Here is a 28,000-nt window from a genome sequence, read left to right on the forward strand (position 1 = left end):
ATTAAGCCCCTCCCCCCCAAATTAAGGCCTATATTAAAACATGCAAAATGGGGGGGAATGGTGGGGGGGCTTGCCATTAGGAAGTACTTTTGTTGCACACCCGGATATGGTGCTGCCTGCGTTGACCCCGATACGAAGTGCCCCACCAACGCCGAGGTCAACATCTAAGCTGTCGCCGCCCGCCCGAAGATGCAAGGAGGGGGAATTAAGTCACCCCCGAAAAGACAACCTAGCCATTTTGGGGGGGCTCAAAAAAAATAAGACCCGGCCTTATTATATGAGAAACACGGTATATTTCATCACATTTATGTAGATTCAAAGAATATACAAGAATCAAAGAATATACAAAATTCAAAGGGTTTGGTTAGTAATATGGAGAAGATTGAATAATTTGAGTTGGTGAATTTAAAGTCTTTGCATTCTATGAAAACAATTATCAATAAGTGCTTCCAATTGAGTACTACCTTCTTATTTGTTTAAGATCTCTTATCAGGCTTCTGTCTAAGCTTGAAAATAACTGTTGCTCCTTTAAAAGTTGCATTCACTTTATTGTGGAATAGCATTGCCATTTCATAAATGGACTTCAAGATTATGTCTAACTATATTATAACACATTCAAATGTGTATAACATCAAATACAACTTTGATTCCCCAAATTAGGTAGCTACATTTTCCAACCATCATAGATTAAAAAAAAAAAAATCCACTAAGCTCACTCAGGTTTATCTAAAAGGCAGAAAGGGGTGTGGATAAGTCTGACAAACTGACAAGGTAAGAATCTGGCATTCATGCTTTTTAGCAGAGTTAATGGTGGTAAGTTATCCTCCAGAACATTTCCTTGAGCAGGAAAGCCCTTGCTGTGTAACATCTTAGCTAGATTTGTTGCAATGAGACGGTTGTACCCTTTCCTACGATGCTTGGGCAATGTATAACCATGGATCATAGTAGCAAATTGGTCTGTCAGACCCCAGGAGATGGGGCATCCATGTTCATCCAAAATGCACATGCTGGGGAAACAGCAAATGAGGTTGATGAGGTATTTCAGGCATTGGTCACTTCCTCCTCGGGACCAGGTGTTATTCAGCAGACTTGCATGAGATGCATCAAGGGATGTCAGTTTGGGTGCAGGAACTAACCTAAAAAAGTTATTTGCTTAACATTTACTGTAAAAACTTAGGATAAATAAATATAGGAACACATGGGGGAATTGAATCATTTTATGTTCGCAAAGAAATACCCAAAAGTAGGACTTTTAAGACATAATTTGTTCAATAGGGCAAACGGGGAGAAAAATGTTCAGTTCTGGAGTCTTCCTTTCCCCCCACCCAAACAGATAATTACAACCTTCAGAGTAAGTTTATTAAACTTAAAAATTCTCCAGAGAATTTCAGAAATTACTGGGGTAATAGGGGCAAACTTTTATATCCACTCTTCATACATTAAAATTGTACTTTGATATTTATTGAAAAGGACCATTTCTATTAAAAAAACCTGTAATAATACAGTTAGACATACGGAAGTTGAACATCTGGAAGTGCATCTGGGTCAGGGTAGATTACCATTTTGAAAGAAGACAACTTCACATTGACATGCTTCGCATCAGCAATAGTCCTGGAAGTTTTGTATAAGCCATCCTGTAAACCTATGTTCAAAAAAAAATTATATTTTAAATAAAGCATCTAAACAAAACACCATCTTTAAATATAACCAAAACTATTAATGATCTATAAAACTACAAATATTGCAATCTTGCTTAAAATACTTGGACATTTTTGGAAACTATTTTGGAATGAATAAAAATAAAAAGAATTCAAGTTTATGAAACCAAATCTGCAGTCAAATTGGTATCAACATTTATTTATTTATTTTTATTTATTTATTTATTTGATTTGCCAATTGTTTACAAGATAATAAGTATAAGTGTATACATGGTTGTGAATACAAAACATGCTGGATTACTCAAGTAATAAATTCATTCTTATTTGCCAGAAACATCTTAGGGGCACCTAACACATGACAGAAAGAAATCCAGCGAAATAGTCATTCACAAGAACATTCAATCAATTATTTGCCACTAAGTCACAATCAATTCTTAGAGATCAGACAGATTTTGTCCATGACAATCTGTCCCTAATTTAGTGCTTCAGGTTTTCCCACAGTGTGCCCATTACCGCTATAATCAAGTCCATTCATTTTGCTGGTGATTACTCTAATTTTTTTTGCTTTCCTTCCTTTGATATTGCTATGCAGACTGATCTTTGCTAATGGAGCCACTCCCTTATCCTTTATCTAGCTGCTGCCCAATATAAGTGCCTGTTTAGCCAGGCAGCAGCAACAACATTTATACCTTGGAGGACTCTGCTGGGGATAAATGCACTTGGCATACAATTACCAGTTGACCATTGCCATATTGAAAGTGGTATTGTGCTAAACCGATTGTCATTCTGTCAATTAATATCTATTTCAAATAAAAATTGCATGTTTCCTGGAATGTTTGTACTGGAGATGGACTCTCCAGCTAAATAAGGAAACTGCTGTGGAAAACTATCCAGTTGGATTGGTTCACATTCAATTTTTATCATCATGTGCACCTATACGCTAACAGTAACTGCCAGATTTGGAAAAGATAACGGGGTGTACAAAAGAGAAGGTGATCAGATCTTAAAGAAAGTAGACTGAATTCTTTAAAATTCAGTTGGAAGCAAGAATGGCTCATCAGAAATAGGCAGGACAACATCATATTCCATAGCTTGCCTATTCACCAGAAAAGGAAGAAAAAATAATGTTAAAGCCTACCCACAAATATTCCACATATTGTTGGAAGTGGGGGAATTTCTGAGGAAACTCTTGTTTGATAAAAATGAAGCTGTTAGTCTTGGTGGTACGTGGTATTGTCCAAGGAGTATAGAAGAATGCTGATTCAATTAGTCTAGAGCAGAAAATGCCCATTAATGTGTTATATAAATATGAGTGGAAAGAGGCTTAAGCTTGTTCTTTACACAGGGAATTGAAGTAGAGAAAAGAACTGAACTCCAAAGAGTGTCAGAAGGGTACTATTGACCTTTCTTTTAATTATTTGTACACAAAGTTAAGTATCAACTTAAAGTTAAGAATAGAAGCAATAGTCACTGGAAGCAAAGATTAAGAAATCTACTATATTAATACAAAATTAAATCTATTGATAAAAATAAATGCAAACTTATTGGAGTTCACTTTTCTTTTATCACTTTTTCTTTTATCAGTTATTGCTTAAAAGTAATAACTCACCTAGGTTTAAAGGTTATCTTGTAAATGTGTATTTTGTCATCCCTTGAAGAATCTGTGACATAGGCTACCACCTATTAGTATATGTCATTTGCAAACACCCCAAAGTCACTTAGATAAGCTGGGAGGTGTAGAAATTTGATAAATAAATAAATTCTTCTGGGAGTAGGGATCTATAATTAATTTCAGAGGGATTATTATATAGAGCAGTACTCATTGCCACTTGAGCATAACACTCCTTTCATTTCCCAGCAAGGTTTCTCTAAGCCTATTGGTCTTATCTTCTCTTTGCTTTCAGTACCACTAGATGTCAATTTAGGCATAGTGGCAGAATTTCAGAGGTATGTGTTTCTCTCCTTGACTTATTATAGGAAGAGGCAGTCAGAAGGACCTGTTGGAAGCTAGAAAGGACAGCCATGGAGGCACACTGGAGAAAATATTCTCTGCTTCTCCTTCCTTTGAGGCTGGCCAAGGAATAGTAATGAAGCACAAGAAGTGATCTTATCAAATCTCAGCCATTTTATCTCATTATAGCTTTGGCTGAATAGAAAGAATGTCAGGAAACAGAGGAAAAGGAAGAGGCACCTTCATGGTGCTAAGTCTCTGTGATGATTGGGATGCTGAAGTTACCAGTCAACGGATAACAACACTGGGCACCTCCTCTCAGTTTATATTCCAGCAGCTGAAAACAAGTAGGATTTGGGAAGGGCAGGTCTAAGGAAGAATGACCATTCCATCCTGTGATAACTGTTAGGACAATAGGATTAGGAATCATTTTAAGGTCAGGGTGGGCTACTATTGATGGGATATAGATAAACTGTAGATATAAGCAAATCTCATTTTTAAATTATTTTGTTCCTTTATTTCTGTGTTAACAAAATACCTACAGGTGAAACTCGAAAAATTAGAATATCGTGCAAAAGTTCATTTATTTCATTAATGCAACTTAAAAGGTGAAACTAATATATGAGATAGACTCATTACATGCAAAGCAAGACAGTTCAAGCCGTGATTTGTCATAATTAGATGATTATGGTTTACAGCTCATGAAAACTCCAAATCCACAATCTCAGAAAATTAGAATAGTACATTCAATCAATAAAATAAAGATTGTACATAGAACAATATCAGACCTCTGAAAAGTATAAGCATGCATATGTACTCAGTACTTGGTTTAGGCCCCTTTTGCAGCAATTACTGCCTCAATGCGGCGTGGCATGGAAGCTATCAACCTGTGGCACTGCTGAGGTATTATGGAAGACCAGGATGCTTCAATAGTGGCCTTCAGCTCTTCTGCATTGTTCAGTCTCATGTCTCTCATCTTTCTCTTGGCAATGCCCCATAGATTCTCTATGGGTTCAGGTCAGGCGAGTTTGCTGGCCAATCAAGCACAGTAATCTCACGGTCACTGAACCAGGGTTTGGTGCTTTTGGCAGTGTGGGCAGGTGCCAAATCCTGCTGGAAAATGAAGTCAGCATCCCCATAAAGCTTGTCTGTGGAAGGAAGCATGAAGTGCTCCAAAATCTCCTGGAAGGCGGCTGCATTGACCCTGGACTTAATGAAGCACAGTGACCAACACTAGCAGATGACATGGCTCCCCAAATCAACACAGACTGTGGAAACTTCACACTGGACTTCAAGCATCTTGCAGTGTGTGCCTCTCCATTCTTCCTCCAGACTCTGGGTCCTTGGTTTCCAAATGAGATGAAAAAGTTGCTCTCATCAGAAAAGACGACTTTGGACCACTGAGCAACAGACCAGTTCTGTTTTTCTTTAGCCCAGGTAAGACGCTTCTGATGTTGTTTGTTGTTCAGGAGTGGCTTGACAAGAGGAATACGACATTTGAAGCCCATGTCCAGAATCCGTCTGTGTGTGGTGGCTCTTGATGCACTGACTCCAGCCTCAGTCCACTCCTTGTGAAAGTCCCCAACACTTTTGAATGGCCTTTTCCTGACAAACTTCTCCAGGCTGTGGTCACCCCTGCTGCTTGTGCACCTTTTTCTTCCACACTTTTCCCTTCCACGTAACTTTCTATTAATGTGCTTTGATTCAGCACTTTGGGAACATCCAACTTCTTTTGCAATTACCTTTTGAGGCTTTCCCTCCTTATGGAGGGAATGGTTTTCTGCACAACTGTCAGGTCAGCAGTCTTTCCCATGATTGTGATTCCTACTGAACCTGACTGAGAGACCATTTAAAGGCTCAGGAACCCTTAGCAGGTGTTATGGCTTAATTAGCTGATTAGAGTGGGACACTTTGAACCTAGAATATTGAACCTTTTCACAATATTCTAATTTTCTGAGATTGTGGATTTGGGGTTTTCATGAGCTGTAAGCCATAATCATCTCAATTATGACAAATCACGGCTTGAACTATCTTGCTTTGCATGTAATGAGTCTATCTCATATATTAGTTTCACCTTTTAAGTTGCATTACTGAAATAAATGAACTTTTGCACGATATTCTAATTTTTCGAGTTTCACCTGTATGCTATCCTATATTTTTCCCATGTGCCTTAGAAATTTTAAAATGTCAGAACAAGATTTTAATGTTCTGACAAGGATAATAAAGAAAAAGATCCTCCATGCCAAGGAAGCATGCCATTGGTCCTCACAAGCTTTCCTCCTGTTTAGAATCAAAATAGTATAAGTTTAAAGTTATATCAGGTAATTTAGAGAAGAAAATGGTGCTTCTAAGGAGCTCCAATCCAACCACATTACTCTGCTTGCTAAACAAGATTCATATGAGAAATGATATGGTTCCTGCACTTGGAGAATCAAAAAAAGTTGCTTACTTGTTCCAGTTACCTTCTGTTTCTCTCAGGAGAAACTGTTTCTCTCAGGAGAAACATCTCATCATAAAAGACTGATGAAAAAACAGAAACCTATTAAGTATCTGGTTTACCTGTATTATCAGTGTTATTATTATTCTATTTGAAGCAGCTTTTCTCACTTGGTAGACTCTGGGATAGTCTGGGATAATAGATGGTATAATTAAGCATATTGGTGTAAAAAATGAGTGGAGAAAGACTTTGACATCATATACGATTCATGACTCACTGTTGAAATTCTCAGCATTGCACCACCAGAATTTTTCAGCCTCTCATTTTAAAATATTTTTAAAAATTCAGGATAATCATTACTGTGTTCTTTTTCACAGCAAAGAAAACTTTTACCTTGTATCTGGAAGGCTTGCTCCCAGTTTATAGCTTCTGGGTTCTCCAACAGTGCCTGGTAAGCTTGCAGATTTTTGTAGAAAACAGCACAGGCATTTGTAAAGTAGTCTAGGGCATCACTTTTGGACTATGTGTGAAAAAAGCAATATCTTAATTCAATTCAAAATATTATGTATGCAGATATGCGCCTAATTTGTTGCTATGGGTCAAGGTCATAAAAATGAAATGAGGAGGTCTGCAGATCAGGGCACTGACTAGATGCAGATTACTGGGAAAACATACAAGGAACTGCAGCTAGGATACCAGTTGGGAGTTTTCTTGGCTCAGGAAGGAAAAACAAACTACTTTCAATCTGGAAAATGGTTAAGAGAGCCACTGCAATCCTTTTCCTATGCTGCCTGGACTGCATTCACGTAATACATTACATAAAACAAAACAATTGAATTGAAATGGCCACTAGCCACTGAATTCAACCCTACTCTATATGCAGGGACCAAATAAAAATAACTTCAACAAATGTCTACCTAGACTTTGCTTGAGATCATACAATTGAAAGGAAGTCCACCATTTTCCTTAGGAAAAGCAGGCCTTTAGAAAGATGGTTAAGGGCCACAATGAGTATAATCTTCCTTTTTTAGGAATTACAGTACAATAGAGATAACACATTCACCACTTTCTGCTTATTTCATTTCAATGTTATGTTTGGTATTATTGATTTGATCTTCTCAGAGGCTATCAGAACTTTTCATTTCCACTTTCAGTTCTACTTATTATTATAACTAAATCTGAAATGTCAATTAAAATTAATTATAGTTTAGAGGAAGGGTAGGTAAACCACAGTCCCTAGCTCACTGACTTTCTCACTTTTCTCTAAAATTTCTCCAATTGATTTTGCTGAGCCTCTTCCCTAAAAGCTCTTTTTTTTTTTTTTTACAGCTACATTCTAAATGAAGTGCTTGGTGCCTACCCAGCAATCAGAGTTGCATTTAGACCCAAACAGTTGTCCGCTCCTGATTTAGAGAAACAATCATTACTTAGAAATTGGTTGGTTCCTTGAAAACATAGTTAAGATAACCAATGACAACCACAGTTTTGACATAAAAGCAAAGTAGAATAAAAATGAAAGCAAGAGTAGCCAGGACATTGAATTTTGTAACTCTACACGTTAATATAGAACAACATCCCACATTTTTGGAATACACCAACTCAGGAACAGCTGTATAAATTTTAGATTAATGCCTCCAATGTTCATTGTGCATTTCAGGGTATTTAGGATAGATCCTTTACAAGTACTGCTTTACCTCTTTTTGTCGGCGAGTAATCACAGCTTTAAATTCTGGCCATGAATCCACAATCACTTCCTTTTTGAATGGATTTCCCCTGTTTATATTCAACACTGCTCCATAAACCTTCAAAAAAAAGGTGAGCTTACAAAGTTTTATTAAACAAAAACACTTTTAAAAATTTGTTTCTTTAAGTTCTTGCATGTTCTCAAAGCTTTCACTAATTGGCACTATTTCCAACTTCAACATTTATTGACATCTTCATTCAGACTAGCAGCATTTTCAGCTTTAGACACTTAAAGTATTAGAAACAACTATTAAATGTTACAAGACAAAGTCAAATGAATGGGAAAAGCATTTAGATTTTCATTTTGTTTAAACAATGGAAAATTGCTCTAAATTCTAGCATTGCTGTCAACAATTTTAATAGATCTTAAATTACAGTTTATTCAACAAAAAAGAATTGATTATAATTTCCAGATTTTGATTGTATTTGTTCAGAAAAGGAGTAAGTTAATTATCCTGCTGTAGATATAATAAGAGCAATATTTTATCCAAACATTGAAACTAAGGTTTTGTGTTCTAGAAAACAATACTGACTTTACTATAGTTTAACATTTTTTGACATCCATATTCTTTTTAATTATGTACCTATTAAATGGAAACAGGCAGCTGACCAACAGAAATGGATTCTGTATTAGCTGTGTATGGACTAGTCTTTCAAAATCAGGAAAATAAATTTACACTCTCCCTCTCCCCAAAATTATTCCCCCAAAAGCATCAGTGAAACCCCAGTGCTATTTGCAACTTATAAATGAATTGCTTACAGACTTATTTAGGGATGTGTACAATGAGATAGTGTCCTTTTACTAGAACTCTTATGTAAAACCTAATATATAGAGACAGGTAGTCATCAACTTACAATGCAACTGGACTGGATTTCCACTTGTAAGTCATTACAATGCTAAGTTGAGGAACCCATGCAAACAGACCCAATTTTACAACATTTTTTACAGCATTCATTATGCAAATCGTCACGGTCATTAAGCAAATCTGTGACTGGTAAGTGAATGCTGCTGTCGATGCTGCTGTTGAAAGTGCAAATGTTTGTTGCCAGAAACCAACCAAAAATACCGGAAACTGGCAAAAAAAATGCAAATACTGGTCTTATGGCCACAGGATGTTGCAACATGTTATGAAGGTAAGCCGGTTGCCAAGCACCCAAAATGCAGTCATGGGAGGATGGGGGAAAGATGGGATGTGGCACATTTTATGACAACCAGAAGTTTTACAAGCAATAAGGCACTCATTCAGGGTCTGTCATAATTTCAAATGGTCATTAAGCAACTGGTTGCAAGTTGAAAACTATCAGTATGTACATGCATCGGAAGGCCTTGTATATAGGTAGTCCTCACCAGTGGTGGTCTGCAACTGGTTTAACAACTGGTTCTGTGAGCGCATGCTAATGCACACTTTGCACATGCACACAGCATTCAGTAAAGAACAATTTGAACCTCTCCAGCTCACCTTCTAGCCTTCCCTGGTAATTAGAACAGCTGAGGCACGGTAATCCACTGTGCCGTGTGAATCAGCTGAGCTGCAAAAGAAGGAAATGTAAGACAGGATCGGGCAGGGGCAGGGCCAGCTGATTGTTGCAACTACCGGTTCACTGGAACCAGTCCAAACCGGCAGCAGCCCACCACTGGTCCTCACTTAATTAACATTTGTTTAGTGACCGCAGTTACAATAGTGCTGAACAAATGATACTTAAACTTAGTCCTTGAAGTTATGGGCTGTCTCTATACTCTGCTGCCCCCCACTGGCCCTGCTGCCCTACAGCCCAACACCGCAACAGTTCCTGCTCCTGGCCCGTTTTGTTAGATGCTGCAGAGTTCAGTACTCTCTACTCCTATTTGACATGTAAATGAAGCTGCTGGGTTAGGTCATCCATTGCAATGATATATGTTATTACACCAGCTGCTTATCTTCATCCCTAGTGAATGAATTGACACTGTTGATGTCCTACCTATTTTGATTTCTAGAAGCTGTTAAGAACTGATGGGGAACAGCAGATATCAATTAAACCCTCATAAGACCAGAGGTGATATTCAGCAGGTTCTGACCAGTTCTGGAGAATCGGTAGCGGAAATTTTGAGTAGTTTGGAGAACCGGCAAATGCCACCTCTGACTGGCCCCGCCCCCATCTATTCTCTGCCTCCTGAGAATAATGGTTATTATGTTTGCTGCCCAGAATCACTATGTTAGATGAGTGGTTATATACATGTGACAAATAAATAAAAATGGCTTGATTTGATCTTTTTTTCTTTTCATGTATTTTAATATCTTATCTTGAATTATCTACATTACCTTGAGGGATTCAGGAAAACACTTCTTTAACATTTGTTCTAGAATCTGCAGTTTTGTGGAACAGTTAAGCACCAACATCTTCACTTGCCCATTTAACAGCAACCTAGTACAAAAGGAGTTATCTGGAAACAAAGAGAACTTTGATGGATTGCACGAATGGCATTCCTAGATTTTACTCAATGCTTTGTAAGATTAGCATTGCCTTAAATATTAAGATGAATTTTATCTTAAATTCTTTGTAAAGATGTCTTTACATTTACTAATACAATAAAGAGGGCTCTGAATATTCAATACCAACTGAAATTGTACCATACACACAAATTGTCTCATGGAGCTTGGTGGCCTCAAGAATAAACCATTCAAGGCTTTATGGTGGAACTCGACATATTACAGGTAGTCCTCAACATATGACAGTAATGTCATATGTCCCATTCATGTCAGGAGTCAAGGTTTATGTTAAATGAAGCATATAATTAATAACCTCCCTGTCCCTGCTTTCTCTGATGTTCCTTAAATGATTGCATGGGTCAAATTAGGTAGAGCATGGGGTGACTTGGGGATGAGGAAAACTATGGGAGGCCTAGTGCTGGCACAGGTGCATCTGGGAGTCCTCCCCCACCCTGCCCCTTTGATTCCCTAAAGACCTATGGGCCTTCTCCAGACACCATGTCATAATCCAATACTTATCTTTTGAAGATATCCAGGCCACATGGCACAATCGAGAAGAAATCCTGCGGTTTTGCTTCCCTTCTCAGTGTAAATCAGGGGTGTCAAACTCAATTTCATCAGGGTTGTGGTGGACCTCAGATGGCCAGATGGGGCCATTGTGGGAGTGACCAGTTCAACGTCACTCAGGTCGGGGGGATGCCTGTGGTGGACTGGGGGGACCTTTTCCTTCCTTCCATCCTTCCTTTTCCCTTCCCTCTTCTTTCTTTCTTCTTCCTTCCCCTTTCCTTTTTTCCTTCCTTGTTCTCTTCCCCTCTTTCCTTCTTTTTCTTTCTTTCCTCTTTCCCATCCCTTCTTGGGAGGCTCAAATGCAAAAGGAAAAACACTTCTCAATGCCTCCTTGCCTTGTGATCAAATGCCACTTTTGCTTTGTGGCCACTTGAAAGACTGAAAACAAACCAGGCTGTTTATCTCATGCTTGCATTTAGTGGGGGCATTAACAGACAACAGTACAGCAAAACTGTCAAAATGGTAACTGTGATAGTTGATCAGTGCTCCTGTTTTTTATGTGCAACACCTTTAGCATTTAGGAACTCAGCTAAGTTAGTTGCTTTTCTATTAATACATAATCCTTAAAAGGGTTGTCTTATAGGGACCCTGCATGGTCTAATTCAGAGATTCCCAACCTTTTTGGTACCTTTTTGGTTTCATGGAAGACAATTTTTCCATGGACCAGTGTGTGTGTGTGTGAGAGAGAGAAAGAGAGAGAGAGAGAGGTGTACAGTTTGGGAAAGAGGCAGACACAGAAGTGGTAATTAAATAATGGGTGGGCCACACACTGAGTAAAATAAGTGTGGAATTGTTTTATTTAAGGCCTGCCACCAGATGATTTTGTTCCAGTCCAGAAGAAAATCAGAATAAAGACATGGAAAAGCCTTCACAGGAAAGTCTTTTTTTGTTCTGCTCTTGAGGAAAATTAGAAAACACAGAGAAATCTTCAGTGGAAGAGGCTCTTTGCCTCTACTCCAGAAGAAACCCCCCATCAAAGACCTGGAGAAGCAGAAACAGAGTGAATGACCACCACCTGCACTTTTCAATAGTTCAGCACAGTGTTTCCCTTCTAGATTAGACCTGTGACTTTCTGCTTCTAAGAAAGTGGGAAGGACGGTGGGGGAGAAGACGGTGGGGGAGAAGATAAGGTGGGGGTTATGTTGTAACTTTGAACAATCATTAAATGACCTGTCATACCTCAAGGATTACCTGGAATTGCAAATCAGCATTTTAATCCCCGGTGGACATTACTTCATTGATTTTGTACCAGTACTTATTAGATGATTGCTTTCTGTCCTTTTTTCCATTCATTAGCAATCATCTAATTACACATTACAATTCTGACTTTATGTATTGAATATTAGTTCCTTCACTAAAGGCTACCCAAAGCAATACACAATGAACAAAAATCAGGCATTATTGCTGAAAAAATACCATATCCTGTACAGTACAGGAAAATTTTAAACTATATTGCCTTTCAAGCTCAGTGATACCATATACTAAGAAAATATATAGAAGCTTTCAACTGAGATAGTGGAAGAGTGCATGTAAAAAGAAGGAATCCCAAACTAACAACACAGAAATTATACTGCCTGGATTTAGAACCTATAGTATTGGTAGAATGACAGACTAAAAATAAATTCATCGGAAGTTTTGCATTTCAAAATTAAGTACTTTTAAAAACATCTATCCATTTAAAGGAATTACTGATAAATTAGGGAACCCTGAATACTTAATGCATTCATCTGTCTAGACAACCATTTCAAAAGCCATAATCCTCATTCTCATATATAGCTGGAGCTGACTTCACATACCTGGAGTTGACTCTACACAGTTGCAGAACTCAGATGCAGAACACAGTCCAAACATGAAGAGGGAGCTGCACTTCATATATATATATATATATAGAAAGAAAGTAGCTCCACTTGTGGAGGAGGGATTTGAAATACCGGCCAAATAATCCAAAGATATATTCTGCATGTATTTTGTTACACATGTCCTCCTCTGCAATTATGCTTGCATTTATTGCAACAAAAGATGCTTTGACATACTTTAAATTAGAATTGTTATTATTCAATACAATCAAGTCATTCTCAGTTCATTATTGTGGAATTTTCAAAAATTGCACAATTGTGAAAAGTAGGTAGCTTCTCTGCCTTCAAAGCATTCAGCTTCTGATATTTGATACCCATTTTCTTTTATATGTTTGCCAGGGAAAGTTTCTGTATGCAACCCTATCTCTTCACAATCTTATTTGCCTGACTGAATCTTTTGTGGATCATGGTTTACAGGAGTATCATCTACAAGTACAACAGGAATGAGGATGTTTTTTGCAGCTAGTGGTACTTTAATTGGAGTGTTTAGGAGGAAATGTGAGATAGGGGTGTCAAGGAATGTAAATACATTAAGCATATCAAACGTAAATTTATTTTATTGCTTAAGCCATACCACACACACATACACCCATAGAAATTCATTGTGCCTCAGATTTCAGCAGAATGATCCTGAAATGATGTATGGACCAAAGAAAAGAAACATGAGTCACATATATCTCCCTTGTAGGGTGGTTGAAAAGGGAAAAGAAACTTCAAATAAAAACTCATAAAACACCTGTAAAAATATATCCTACAGAAATAAAGGTAATTGTTTCTAGAATAGTTTATTCTGGAACATAGGACGACTGTTGTGGTCTATCTAAACTAAAGTAATTGCATGTCTACAGAAATTTTTTAGTTAAAACATTTATATTTAAACTAAACTGAAATTTTAAAAAGCAGTATAAGTTTCCTTATTAGGCAGTAAACACTTTCTTTTTGATTATTTTAAGGCAATATTATTTTGTTTCTTGTTAGCAGCTGCTTCAGCCAAATTGTCCTTGACAATTTACATAAGTCTACAAACTAGTGACTTAAATCTTTATCCCAGAGAGCTACAAAATCATTGCAGAATAGAAACACATCACACAGGCTGAAAAATTAAAATACAATATTATAGAAAATGTAGATTTACAATATGATGTATTTACACATTTTAACTAAAATCTGTCTCTCAAACATGCCGCCTTAAGCTTCTGACGTCCCTTATGTCGTAATCATACATACCTCTGGGAATCAGACTACTGTAAGTTTTCCTCATAGAAACATGTACTCGTATTTGTCGGCGTGATAAGACGACTTCTTTTTGCCCTGAAAACATGCCCAATTGGGGGTCGCCTTATATGCCGGGTCGCCTTATACGCCGGCAACAGTAATTGGGAAGCACTGCGTGCTGCTCATAGGGAAAGCTGAGGTGTTTCTTTGCAAGACCATGGAATCGATCCGTGAGCTGGGTGAGCAGCCAGCTTTTTTCTAAATAAATTACAGATATCTCATTGACAACACAGTATTCTTTAGGGTTGAATCAAAAAAGCACGTTTATTTTTTAAATATACAACTCTTTCAAAAAATGAAAAAGGACATCTAGCCAAGGTGATAAATACAGTAATTTGTCTTATTTTCCAAAAGTGAATATCCTTTGAAAATTAACAGAAAGGAACACAACCCTGAGAGAAAGAATTATCCCTTAAACTTGTTCTTAAATCCAAGGAGAATCAGGTATTATTTTCTTTCAACTGTAATCTGAGTGAAGAATGATACCCTATAATTAAAATAGTTCAATTTTAGGCTTCTCCTACTTTTAAGTATTAATTTCAATATCCATGAGAACCAATTATACTTCAAAGTATAGCAGGCAATAGCAGGTCTATTGCTTGATTATATACAAGATTGGTCTTTTTAAATATAGAAATAAAATTAACATTCTCATTAGAAGTGATTGGACATCTTAATGTTTAGTATTAACTAGGATACTTCAAGCAACCAATGATATTGCCTGATATCTAAAGGGAGAACAAAGACAATAAGCACAGTCCACTTTAAAGATTTTCTCCCACCATCTGGAAGGAGCAAATACTTACCCCTTTGGTGGCCAAGTGAGCAGCTTGTTCAGCAACAATTTAAGAGAATGACAATGATTAATCTTTCCTGAAACTAATGCTACCTTTCCCCCCTAGACCTATGTCTAAAGACAAAAATGGAAGAAGCAACTGCTTTTTCCATTTAAGATCTAGAAATTGAAGTATTATAGGTTCTCAAACAGGAATAATGCTGATCGAGGTTAGTGTTTTGACACTCATTCTTTCTCTCAGATACAATTCCAAGTGAAGAAAGACACCTCAACCTGCTGTATAATTCTCTTTGCAGCTAAAGGAGCAGAGTGAAAGAAACCACATTTAAGAATCCTGGAGCATTAGCCTAAGTAAGCAGCTTATATTCTTTATCCACATCCACAAAAAATTGCAGGTGACAAATATCTAGTTCCAGGAGGCAGGGGAAAAAATAAACTCCTACCCACTGATTTTTTTTAGAGCTAGAAACTTGTTGCTCATTAGCTCTGAGTTTAAATGAGTCGTGAGTCTCCAGTGAAAACTTGTTTATGCTTAAATCGGCTTGCCAATGAAGCAATTAAATGTTGTTATCTGCATTTGTATATGTTTCTCAAGCAGCAGGTCTGCTCGCATCTAAATTACGCCAGCATATTCAAAAAGAAACTACAACCCAAAACCAGGGGGAATTTTCTGTTTGGTACTATATAGTAGTAAGCAAGCCATATGTGGAATACTGGTCAAAAGGCTTTTAAAAACTTATTTTGTCATGTGATCAACATGAAGAGTTTTGCATCAAATCTTAATGGTAATTAGTCAAAAGAATGGGACTAGCTTGTTACTGAGAAGCCTATCTTTACCCCAATAAAATTGTAGATGATATTTTCTTAATTACATCCCAAATTTCCACAATGTCACTGAAGAATTGCAGAATATAAATCACGTTAGGAAAACTTATTTCTTTCAAAGATTTCCTTGGAAGACGAAAGGAACTAAAGATACAGGCCATTTCACTGTTCTTCTGTGCATCGATGGTCTGCCATTTCATATAATTGTTCTAGAAATGCCATCATATTTTTCATCTCATCTGATTGCTTGATGATATTCATGTCATCAAGAAGAGCGTGTGGATTTCCAATCTTCAAAACCTCATTCTATAAAATAGAAAGTGTAACAGTACAAAATGAAATTAAAATGAGTGGAATACTTTTTATTCAATGGCATATGTTCAAGACAAGTTAAGACTTCTTATTGTTGGGAAGTACTTGAAACATACTGCCACTATTTCTACTCACCTGAAGAGCAGGTAGTTTGAAATACTCCACTGAAAGATCAGGAATACCTAGGTCATGTTTAACATCTCTATGAAATAACTGGAAAGAATGGAGAAAGCAATTAATATATAGAACACCAAATGTCCCCATACAGATAGTCAATTGGAAATGGAAAAATTGTTAAATCAAGGTACCCATATGACTGGACCCAATTTTATAATCATGTTAATGGCAATCATTAAGTGAATCAGGTGGTTATCTGAATACATTCTCCCAAATGGGTGCTATAATTAGCAAAAAATACAGGCAGTCCTTAACTTACAACCACAATTGTGCCCCAAATTTCCATTGCTAACCAAGACAGTTAAGTGAATTTTGCTCCATTTTATATTTTTTTGCCAGAGTTGTTAAGTGAATCACTCCAGTTGTTAAGTTAGTAACATGGTTGTTAAGTGAATCTGGCTTCCTCATTGACTTCTGTTTGTCAGAAAGTAACAAAAGGTGATCACATGACCCCAGGATGCTGCAACCAACATAAATACATGTCAAATGTCCAAATTTAGATTATGTGACCAGGGGGATGCAGCAATGGTTGTAAATGTGAAAAATGATTCTAAGTCATTCTTTTCAGTACCATTATAACTTTGAATTGTCACTAAATCTAAGTCGAGGATTACCTGTATTGCAAATTGTGATCATGTGTCTGTGGGATACTGTAATTAGTCATAAATGTGAACTGGTTGCCAAGCAGCCAATATGCAACTTTTACCATGGCTGGAACAACTTGAAGAGCCATAAAGAACTATTCCAAGGCTGACGTAATATCAAACAGTCATGAAACAACTGCTTGTAAATTGAAGACTACCTGTATCTGCTTCCAGAAAAAAGAGACTGTTATTTTCAGTTCTCAGATTGCTTTGTCAAAGAAAAAGAAAGTCTTGTATAATTCTTATGGCCAGAAATAAATCCAGTATTGGCTCCCAAATACCTCATCTGCTTCTGCTTCTAATGTTGTCAGCTCATGTTTTAATGGTTTTATTTTCTTCTGAAGTATTTGAATTTTGTCATCCACTGTACGTAATGTTAACAAATCTTTGCTTATTTCTTCCTATGGTTAAAATGAAAGAAGATGACAACAAATGTATTTAAAGTAAGGATATATTGCATTTGTGTTAGAATTAAGACAAATTTGATGTAAGTCATAAAGTTTATGTAACATATTTCTTCTCTCTCTCCTGGATAGTGCTGTCAAGAGAACTTTGAATTCCTAGACCAATATACATTACTTTAATGAAGGGCTTCTGGCAAGGGATGGGCTACACACAGTGGCGGGTTTCAAAATGGTTTACCACTGGTTCGGTGGGTGTGGCTCGTTGGGCGCGCTTTGCGCATACGCACACTTTGCACATGCACAGAGGCTTTCCTACTCACCTCCTGAAATACTGTGTGGTCCCTGTGTCTTCAACAGCTGTCATGCGGCAATCTCCTGTGCCGCGCAAAGCAGCTGCACTTCAAAGGCAGGAAATAAAGGACAGTTTGGCAGCCCGGGCGGGCCCAACAGCAGATCGTTTGAGAGAACCGGTTCGGTCTCAGCTGATTTTCGGCACTACCGGCTCGACAGAACTGATAGCATCTCACCTCTGGCTACACATCACAAGAACCAGGAAGAACATGTTTGGAAAACTGATTTGGCTTATCCAAAGGGTTTTAAGCTAAAATTGGAAGGGGAGGGAGATCAAGTTTTAGGACGTGATCCCAAGCATAAACCTCAAGACTTTCAATCAAGTGGTGAGAAGGGAAACTCAGATACAAAACAGGGGATGTAGGAAGCAAATGCAGAGTCAGTCAAAAAGGACTCAGATGCCTATATACAAATGTTCAAAGTATGAGGAATAAACAAGGTGAACTTGAAAGTACATGAGGCCAGATACGACATTGTTGCCATTACTGAAACTTTGGTAGGATGAAACCCATGACTTTAATGTACTACTAGAAGGATTTAAATTGTTCAAAAGAAACAGACCTGACAAAAGAGGAGGTGGGTTTATATTGTATGTAACAAATAATTACACTTCTACAGAAATGAAAAACAAAACAAAACCTTCTTGAATCAATTTGGGTTAACACCTTTGAGGAGCACCAGCCCACTGTTAGTCCCCACCAGAAGCTTGATTGGCTGTGCAATACTTCTAATTCAATTCAAACATTTCCCTTTAACAGCTGCTAAGTTTTTGGAAAATACTATAAATCCAAAACAGAATCAAATATTACATAACCCTAATAATTGTCAACATTGCTGAATCAGTTGGACCAAAATTGACTCCATCAATAGACTTTATGCAAAGAAGCATAAATAAAAAATTGATTTGCCCATTCAAAAGGGAAATTTGAATAAACCTAATTAATCCTTTGAATCAAACCACAATAATGCACCATTTTTTAAAGTCCATAACTCTCCTTAAAAAAAAATAGATTAAAAAGGAAAGAACAGTAATGATATGATATTCCTTTTTATAAGTATCAGAGCATTTTGCAATGTATGAAAGATTAATAGATTTATTATAACATGTTACAGGTGCTTGGCTTAGTAATAACATATGAATGGAAATAATGAAGTCAAGTAAGATTGTTCATTGATTTTGTAGCAACATTCTAACATAGCTAATGGGAAAATCTCATTCGTGGAACATTGTTTAGTATATCACATTAACTATTTATTCACACAATGTACTATATAAATTCTCAAAATCCATCCTCTCTTCCATATTTACCTCCAAATGCTTCAATCCTTCTTCCATTAAAATATACTTTTCCTGTTCTTCTTTTAGAAGCTTGTGTACATTGCTCAGATAATTCAGCTCATCCACAGGAACTTCCAAAGTTTCAATACATTTCAGAAGCCTTCAATAAATTGTTAAACAACATTATAATTTTATGCTAATGCTATCATGATTATCTGTAATATATGAAATCATGCAATGAAAATATCAAACCAAATAGGAGATAATTTGATACTAGTTACTATGCTAAAATGTTTCGTTGTTGAAGATCAATGAAGTTCTTAAATTTGTAATATATTTTGCTCCCCACCATTTCTGCACCGATCTTTTGCATCAACAACACAGTTTGCGTGAACATTTTTGTGGCCATTTGTAGCTTCCCTCAGGTCATGCAACTGCAATTTATTTTGGACAAAGATGGTGTTTCCTTCCAGTTTCCAGCAAAAACCACCCATAGCAAACAATGAGTTTGCTTAACAAAGTCAATGGAGGAAAGCTTCCCTGGATTTGTTTTATAACCATATGATTCACTTAGAAACTGCAGTGATTCGGTTACCTATGGCAATTTTTTAAATAAAACCTGGCACGAGTCACTTAACAACCACCTTGCTTAGCAACAGAAATTCTGATCGTAAGTTGAGACTACCTGTGTACCTTATTTTCTTACACCTGCATAAAAGGGTGGAGGTACAGAAGAGAACAGCTGCATACTAGAATCTTCGACATTGTAATTTATACATTAACATACCAACTCAAATAAATATGCTACTTCTCTTTATCATTTCATCTTTTAATAAGTCGAATGTCTTTTATTAGATTCTAATAATTGAGCAATAATTCTGATTCTAGATGCTATTGGCAGAAATATTAAAATTCAGGAACCAATGCCATTCTGATGTTTTTTATTATAAAAGTGGAAAAAATTAAGAAATGATTTCTAAAAAAAACCTGCTGTCAGTGACAAGCTAAACATGACCCAACATGTGGCACAGTTGCTCCCAAAATAACTAATACAGTTGCAGGGTACGTTAGAAGCACTATATAAATAACAGGTGAAGTCCTAATTCCCCTGTTTTATGTGCAGTGCTTTCTTGAGCATATTTGGAATTCAGAGGAATATCAGAAACACCATTTCAATTTGATTGCTACATTAATTGCTATTACTTGGCTATTAATGACGTAAGAAAAGACACCCCCTTTCTATTTGTACTAATACTTGATGTACAGAGGTAGTCCTCATTTATTGACCACTTGTACAATGACTGTTTTAAATTGTGATGGCCCTGAACTTAGAACTTACTAGTTATACTTACAGCTAATCTGCAATGTTCCGGATGTCATAGCTCCCATCTGGTCATGTGATTGAGATTCAGGCACTTGGGAACCAATTCACATTTATGATGTGCCACCCATACCCCATGGTCACATTATGGAGATTTGCAATCCTTCCTGCTGGCTTCTCACAAGCAATGTCAATGAGGAAGATGGCAGGAAGGTCATACATTGCTCCATCTATTCTCCAACCCTCCTGGACTACTGCAACTTGCTCCCCAAACTTGCATGCTGTCTCTAGCCTTTTAAGCCCGCCTCATTCATGCATGTTCTTATGCAGCCTCCCAGGACCTATCCCAAGCTCCTTATTTGGGATTCCACTTTCTGCTTAATGACATGCACATATTGGGATTAAAATGACAGCCATGACTGTCGGGATCATGCAATGTGGTCATTTGGCATGCTTTACCACCACATTGCTTAGTGAAGGCAATCCTAGCCCCCATTGCTATCATAATCTGAAGACTAGCTGTCTCTCAAGTTCATGGCAGTATGCTTCAGTACCTCACTGCTGGCATAGAAAAAAAAAACCTAGTTGAGCTGCAGGATCCAGATAGTCAAGATGCTGCTGGTTAGTGCAAAAACAGTGATCCTCAACTTAACAAATGTAATGGAGCCTGCCAATTACATTCATAACCCAAGGATTTATTAATTGATGTTAAATGAACATGATCCCCCCCGCTTTCCCCAATGTATTAATCAAATGCATAGGTTTTTAAGTGCACATGAGGTATCTCAGGGTGGGGAAGACCATGGATGGGGGGGAGAGGAACCTAGTGCTGGAACAGGCCATCTGCTTCCAACCACCCAAAGCCTCCCTCTATCCACTGAGATGTATCATGTTCCCTTGAGGTCCCCATAGTTGCTTCCCCCTTCCTGCATCTTGCCCCGCTGGGCCTGCAAAGGTTCTTACATCTAAGGAAAACAGCTTCACCAGCATCTGAGTAAAAGAGGCTGAGCTTGCAATTCAGTCCAAAGGAAACAAGCTCTGCGTTGACTGATTATCGCCACTGCCTACATGCCCCAATTCCTGAAGCTGCTGATTCAAACCAGCCACCCAATAGCAAGCAGAAGGCTGCTGCGGCGCTGCCCAGGCTGGGACCAAACGAGGTGGGCAGGGATGCTGGTCTTGTGGAAGACAAGCTAAAGGTTTTTTTTTTTTTTTTACTCAGAAGCTGATGAAGCTGTTTTCCTTAGATCTTGCATTCTTACAGCTTCACCAGTGCCTGAGTAAAAGATGGCCACTTTTCCGCCACAAGGGTCAGCCTGTTCTGGGGTTCTGGAAATCTTTGAAAGGTAAGTGAGAGATCAGAAACAGGGTGGGGAGGAGCAAGTGGAACTTTAGGGTGGGGGCGGGAGCTAGGAAAGCAGGCCCAGTGTCTGTGCAGACCTGGTGGGGGTGGGATGGGGGGAATAGGCAGAGGGCATGTTGCAGTATCACTTCACTCAGTCGTAAGGATGAACAGCTGCTGTGGTGCTGCAACATATGTAACTTTGGGACTGGGACTTAAGTACTTTTTTGGGCGGTGGGGGCTACTTTTGAATCAGTTTGCTAAATGAACTGTCATAACTCAAGCAATACCTGTATTATACTTCTAAGTGCAGACAACTTATTTTAAATCTTTTTTCAGGATAAAACTTACTGAATTCAAAAGCATTTATTATCCTAACGTTGGATTAACATTGGCATGAGTGTTGGGTTGCTATTGTTTAGGTGGTTTCTTTACCTTTCCTTGAGGATACTCAGGTGCTTTTCAGTTTCATTATAATCTTGTGTAATTTCATAGAGAATAGCTCTGTAAAGAGAGAGAACATATTAGCATTTTTCACCCATATGCACATTATAATGCTTTCATGTCCTTGCCTGGAAAAAGTGTTAATAGCAGATATAAAATCGTTTCCACCCCAAGATATCCTCAGTGTAAACAGGATTGATTTGTGTCTTGCTTTTGAACGTTACCTGTGTAATCGTTAGCATTTATATAATGTGTTGATTTTATGTAACAACACCAGATGCATTTGTTTACAGGCAATTAAGTGCAACCAAAACCATTGTGCAAAAATTCAATAGGGTTAGCAATAAATACTAATTCCATTTCCTCCAGATGTGTGTTTACATGCACTCTGTGCAACTGCAACCACTGTGCAAGTGAAGAAGTTGTTTGTTATTGCCAAAAATCCAGAAAATACCAGTGCTGCATTTCAGATGTGAAATTTGGGTGAAATCAGTGCAATTTGGGTGAAATCAGTGCAATCAAAATGATTGTGTAATTAAAGCAATCATTTAAATTTTCAAAAATCCAGCTAATAATCAAAATCAGTATCTTTTTTCATTCCCCAAATTCTTTTAATTAGAAATTATTATTAATGATAACTGAATTTATTAATTTAGGCAAAACATCCCAAAAGGGAGAAGATATTTGGAGAAAATAATGAGTACTTACATTATTGTCCAGTGGATCTTAGATTCTAGACTCTTTTTAATGCTCTTTGGGAGTCGTTGGCATTTCACTTTTTTTTTTGAAGATACAGTCATGAATTTTGTTTCTGGAGATTCTGTTTCAATTGCAAAAAGTAAGAATGCTAAAAAAAACTTCCATCTAAATCTGGTTAGACTGCTGGCTCTATAACACATACTTAGTGTTATACAGTTCAAGTGAGATATCGGCAGTATGTTCTCATTAAAAGATTCCCTTTATAAACAACAGAGAAATTACAACAAATAAATTTAAACCAATGTTACAAAATCCTGGACTGGTTCTCAAAATATTAGGGTTTGTTTAGTTTTTTCATATCAGCTTTATTGCAGTACAATTCTAGGGAAACAACCAACAAAAAGGGCGGAATGACATTAAACAAATTTTCCATGTGATTCTTAATTAAGGGATTACATAGCTCCATTTGGCATCCAGTTTTAATTTTTCTGATTTAAAGTTCAATGCTGTTTGTTTCGACATTTATACAAGCTTCTCAATATGCATCTCAAATAACGGACATAATTGACCCTTACATATTAAACACAGTTCATCTATTTATTGTCTTTTTGTCTGCTAAATAAAAGCCTAGAAATAATTATAACCTTATATAGTTCTTCTATACCCGTCAGCTGCAGTTATATGATGTCTATACCAGAAAATCTTGATATATTATTGTAGAATCCCTCCAGATCAAGATATTATAAAATAAATAAATATAGATTTCATGTCATTGCTGAGTGATTCAATAACTATTTGTCATTTAAAACTAACTTGATAAATAACAGGAGTAGCCACTGGACAACAGCACTGAAATAATTATTTTCTACATGGAGAATTACAATTATATGGATTTTTGCTTCAATAATAATAGTTTTATAAGCATATCAAGTGTATAGTTATATTTCTGATTCATTTCCTATAGGATGACAAAAGAAAAATCTTCAAAAATGTATGTATGATTAATAAAACATTTCTATAAAACTTTTGTGGATTACTAAGGAAAGGGAGCGCACAGGTCTTGGCTAGTTAGAGTTTGAAAGGTAACTGATTTTTTTTTAGTTTCCCAAGAATAAAAATAACACAAAACTCTTTGGTTTTGCTAGTTTAACTTGTTCTGTGAAATATGTCTACCAAAATTAACATTATCTTCTATTATTTGGTTTTAAGTTTGAGACATATTTTAAATTTATTTTCAATTCATATAGTTATTTGATGCAAAGGACACTGAGATTTTTAAATAATTTGAATGAGTATTTTCTTTTTATTGTCCAACCTATGTATACATTGCATTCAAAGAGTATTCAGACCCCTTCACTTTTGTCAATTTTGTTATGCTGCAGTCTGATTCTACAGTTGTTGAAATTCATTTTTTCCTAATTAATCTACACTCCATAATGTAGAGTGAAAACATAATGACAGAGTGAAAACAGAATTTTAGAAATGTCTGTAAATCAACATGACAAATATTTTCTTTTGTTGATCACTGCCCCAGCTTTGTCCCAAATTCTGTAGGACAAAGACAGTTAAGAGACAAGAATACTTCAAAACAACTGCACTATAAATACTAATATGTCTTACCCATTTTCAGGTTCTCATCAATAAGAAATGTAAAACAATACCTTCAAGAAACTGTGTTTCCTCTTCCACTTCCATCTTCGGAATCACTAATACTTCTCACTATAGAAAACATGATGTTTATATTTTAAAAATATGCAACATATTTTTTTAAAATGTATGCTCTATACAGCTTGGCTTATCAACCTTCATGATAGCTTATGCTAACCTTTTTATGCATTTAAATATCTCCACTCATAATCTTACTCTTTACTTTTATCAATCCTGTTATGTCACTGGAATCAAGTTCTACCAAATAGCAGGGCTTTCTTCTGTCTGAAGCTTTCTTCTGCCATTCTTTACAAATTTCCTTTATAAATAGGCATTTTATGTAGTATGTATGAAATGTTAGAATTTTTTATCTTATTTCTAAGGTAATTACTGCAATCATTCTCATACTGAGTCTAAAATGTTCTCTCCAATCATATCAAATATCATCTTTACCCACATAATTTGATTTGATTTCCTTATTGCATCTTATTGCATACTAATAAACAGCTTTAAAGAGAAAGATGATTTAAGTTACTAAATAGTCCTCACACTGTGGTCCCTAAATGCCATATAATTCACTGGACTATACTTCTAACTAGATAAACTTAGAATTATGCAGTACTGTAAATTATTAGTGCTGTGCAAAGGATCTGAAGGGCACTTCTCAAACCATGCAGTACAAGAAAAGCATCCTCCCCCAAATAATGCTCTCTGAAAGATTTGATCTAGCTGTTTCCAGTCTTTTCCATAGCACTTATGTACATAATGCTGAACCCAACACAGGATAACTTTTTCAGCAAAGTAAAACTCTTCATTTGCAAAATCCTAGAAGGAACTACGCTGCAATGCATGTGCTTCAAATGACCAAGTGCCATGCTTCCTTTGTGACAATACACTGCAAATTCACTGTAAAGCCCCAATAATGATCAACAGCATTTACTTTACATCAGGACATATTTCTATGATAGTTGCTGATACAGCTTAGCATCTTTTGAAACTGCTCAGCAACATATAATTTTTCTGGAAGACAACACAAATTCATTATTTTTTTCTTCACATTTAGCTACAAAGGACTCATTAAGTGATGAGGTTACTCTAATTCATTGCAAAAGAACACATGGTGATATATAGCAACATGTCTTGCTATATTTTAGTTCACAGAGACCAGTAATCAGAACTGAAATCCCCATATAAAGTTCATATTCACTCAATGGCTTCTGCTTTTGTTTTACCTATTATAGGAAGTTGGCACCCACCCCTCTCCTAGAAAATTGAAATGTCCTGGGAAATATTAAAAAGGCAGAATATTTCCTCTAAAAAGAGTAGAAACTCAGAAACAGCAACTCACCTCAGAAGCAGAAACTGACCCCCACCTTTGTTAATGGGTGGGCCATTAAGGCCTGGGCCAGAATACTTTACATTACAAAGATCTCCAAGTAAAACTATAGCAATAGCCCAAAGCCCTTTCAGTGCATCATCCAGCAAGGCTCAACCAAGCCTGGAACTCAGGACAGCCTACAGAGTTGCCTCTGCATGGCCTCATGGGAGTCTGACAACCAATTAGAAACAAGCTTCAATTCAAATCCCAACAAAGGTTATAAAACCCAGGCACTCTCAGCACCTCAGCCCTTTTCTTGATCTCTTCCTTCACCTTTAAGCATGTGATTATCCTTCCTTTTTCACTCTGGAGATCCAGGCCATGTGGTCCTGTCCACCATGAAACCATCTTTCCAAACAGCCTCCATGTTTCCAGTGTCTTTTTCCCCACTTGGAACTGAACCCAGAAGGATATTTCTTCCAACACTACATTATGTCCAATAAAGGATTTCAATAGCTCAGTAAACTATATAAAAATAAATTCTTACAAAAATAGGTACTTCATCTTATGACTGATTCTCAGCATTTGCTGTGTTTGCTTTATAATAGAATTAGTTTTAAAAGGGTGGGACAGAAAATTGGTGTCCACACCAAAAAAATAAATAGATATAGCCCCATTCTTTTCACCAACACTTCAAAAGTACTGAGCCCTTGATATAATAACTATTCAGCAAGTTTATTGTAGAGCATCTATACCTCCTAGTGGCCAGTCTACTTCAATAGTATATATTTATAAACAATGCCTATCTAATACACATGCAGCTGTATCAGTAAAAAAAAAAAAAAAAAGAGTAGACAGGTATGTATTCAGTCATATATAAAAAGGTGACATAAAAAGCTAATAATACAGATAATACTTGACTTATGACCATTGAGCCCCAAATTTCTATTGCTAAGTAAAACATTTGTTAAGTGAATTTCACCCCATTTTACGACCTTTCTCACCATAGTTAAGTGAATTACTGCAGTTGAATAACAGGATTATTAAATGATTCTGGTTTCCCCATGGACTCTGCTTGTCAGGTCACAGAAGCCTACTTATAACAATTTCCAGTGGAATCTCTGCTGTCCAAATACCCCTATAATTGAAGTGAGAATTTTGCATTTCATTTCCCAATGTCCCAGCTACTTTTAATGATATTAATAAGGTCACCAGTGAGGAGTAGGATTCTCCATCACTCTGCCATTTTGGGGGTCCAGAAACATAGCCCGCTCTACAAAGCAAAGACACTGGAGCCTTGTGCAGCCTTGTAAACAATGGGTTAACTTTGGCAACTTTCTGAAAGGGCTTGCTAATTGTTCCCGATGGAGTTGCTGGAGGTGGCTAATAGCAATAGCACTTAGACTTATATACCACTTTACAGCCCTTTCTAAGCAGTTTACAAAGTCAGCATATTACTCCTAACAATCCGGGTCCTCATTCTACCGATCTCTGAAGGATGGAAGGCTGAGTCAACTTTGAGCGTGGCGAGATTCAAACTGCCAAATTGCAGGCAGTCTTTCTCACCATCTTCGTCAATTTTATAGTTAATTTTAATGCCAATATTTGTTATTGTAATATTTTAATGCTGTATTGTTGCTTTTACTTATTGTAAGTCGCCTGGACTCGCCTCTTGGCGAGATGGCCGACACATATATTTTCATAACAAATATTTTTAAAAACCTATGCTTTATTCAGCCAAACATGGCGAAGCACACCTCCACTTAAACCTGTCCTTTGAATACGGTTTCGCCGGCTGAAAACGCCACCGCAGCTATTTTGCCTCATGCAGCACCGAGATTACAATGCTCCAACAACCCCATTCGCTTTTCAAACACCACACGGGAGTACCATACATTGCAATTTATCCTACAGAAGTAATCCGCAGCGGCTGAAAGCCTGGGCTCTTCTACCTTCCGAACTCCGTACTGAAATTCCAGTTGCCACAGTACAAGCTACCCACCTATTCCAGAACTCACCGTTTTTATTTCTACGGTTACTCCCTCTCCAGATTGGCCGGTAGTGCGAATTCAAAAATTGCGGGCGTTCTGAGTTTCCCCGCAGATGTTAGTGCGCAGGCGTTAAGGGAGGGCAATTGCGCTTGCGTGTCTGGGTCAGCTTTCAACGCAACGGCGTCTGCGCAAAGAAGTCGATCTTCCTCGTCAGTGAAAAGTGGTGGCGTCGTTTAAGTAGGTATTGTTTGGGCAGCCGCAAGTGCTGGTTGATGTGGCTGAGGTCCTTTTTTTTTTTTTAACCTAACACACGGAGTCGCAAACCACTGTTAGGCCAATTTGAGTTTTGCGGGCTGCATGAACTCCGCTTGTACGATGATTCCTTTATTGTGTCACGGTGCCCGAGAAAATTAGGCTAATTGTAGAAATTATAGATACGTTTCTATGGGTCAGTGTGCCGTCTGAACACAGCTTGTGATTTTGTGTTGGTTCACT

At 37.2% G+C, this 28,000-nt stretch overlaps 3 protein-coding genes across 7 annotated transcripts in view; 1 reads left to right on the forward strand and 2 right to left on the reverse strand.

Annotated features, from left to right (window-relative positions):
- GLYATL3 (glycine-N-acyltransferase like 3) lies at positions 1-14,888 on the reverse strand. The gene is made up of 6 exons (XM_026683711.2): positions 14,762-14,888; positions 10,090-10,211; positions 7,741-7,848; positions 6,440-6,566; positions 1,516-1,642; positions 1-1,136 (listed from the first exon to the last, which is right to left on the reverse strand). The coding sequence occupies exons 2-6, from the start codon at positions 10,165-10,167 to the stop codon at positions 713-715; spliced, it is 864 nt and encodes a 287-aa protein (XP_026539496.1). The 5' UTR covers positions 10,168-10,211; positions 14,762-14,888; the 3' UTR covers positions 1-712.
- Positions 14,194-27,648, reverse strand: CENPQ (centromere protein Q). 4 transcript variants are annotated; one of them, XM_026683716.2, is made up of 8 exons: positions 27,533-27,648; positions 24,211-24,268; positions 22,559-22,670; positions 21,842-21,910; positions 18,774-18,903; positions 16,991-17,110; positions 16,024-16,101; positions 14,194-15,882 (listed from the first exon to the last, which is right to left on the reverse strand). In XM_026683716.2, the coding sequence occupies exons 2-8, from the start codon at positions 24,242-24,244 to the stop codon at positions 15,739-15,741; spliced, it is 687 nt and encodes a 228-aa protein (XP_026539501.2). In that variant the 5' UTR covers positions 24,245-24,268; positions 27,533-27,648; the 3' UTR covers positions 14,194-15,738. The 4 variants fall into 4 exon arrangements, with proteins under 4 accessions (XP_026539501.2, XP_087805296.1, XP_087805298.1 ...); XM_087949170.1 differs by lacking the exon at positions 27,533-27,648 and adding an exon at positions 27,410-27,507; XM_087949172.1 differs by lacking the exon at positions 24,211-24,268 and having other exon boundaries at positions 27,533-27,646.
- The window catches only part of MMUT (methylmalonyl-CoA mutase), a 16,432-nt gene continuing 16,076 nt past the window's right edge, over positions 27,645-28,000 (forward strand). Inside the window, exon 1 of one of the 2 annotated variants that reach the window (XM_026683712.2) lies at positions 27,645-27,742. The gene's annotated coding sequence lies outside the window, so the exon portion shown is untranslated. Of the gene's footprint in view, positions 27,789-28,000 lie in introns of both variants that reach the window. The other variant, XM_026683714.2, reaches the window with a different exon arrangement.

The sequence above is a fragment of the Notechis scutatus genome, chromosome 1 (genome assembly GCF_049901735.1).
Source record: "Notechis scutatus isolate UNSWTSFEM ecotype Mainland chromosome 1, rNotScu1.2, whole genome shotgun sequence".
NCBI lineage: Eukaryota > Metazoa > Chordata > Lepidosauria > Squamata > Elapidae > Notechis > Notechis scutatus.

What these genes read in the sequence shown, in the direction of transcription:
- GLYATL3 (XM_026683711.2), bottom strand. Translation starts at nt 10,167, where the DNA reads ATGTTGGTGCTTAACTGTTCCACAAAACTGCAGATTCTAGAACAAATG. An exon ending in GCAAGCCTTCCAGATACAAG is followed by an intron (nt 1,643 to 6,439) that starts GTAAAAGTTTTC and finishes TTTTGAACATAG; the next exon opens with GTTTACAGGATGGCTTATAC. An exon ending in CTTCCAGATGTTCAACTTCC is followed by an intron (nt 1,137 to 1,515) that starts GTATGTCTAACT and finishes TAACTTTTTTAG; the next exon opens with GTTAGTTCCTGCACCCAAAC.
- CENPQ (XM_026683716.2), bottom strand. Translation starts at nt 24,244, where the DNA reads ATGGAAGTGGAAGAGGAAACACAGTTTCTTGAAG. An exon ending in AAGATCCACTGGACAATAAT is followed by an intron (nt 21,911 to 22,558) that starts GTAAGTACTCAT and finishes CTCTCTTTACAG; the next exon opens with AGCTATTCTCTATGAAATTA. An exon ending in TAGAAGCAGAAGCAGATGAG is followed by an intron (nt 16,102 to 16,990) that starts GTATTTGGGAGC and finishes CATTCTTTCCAG; the next exon opens with TTATTTCATAGAGATGTTAA.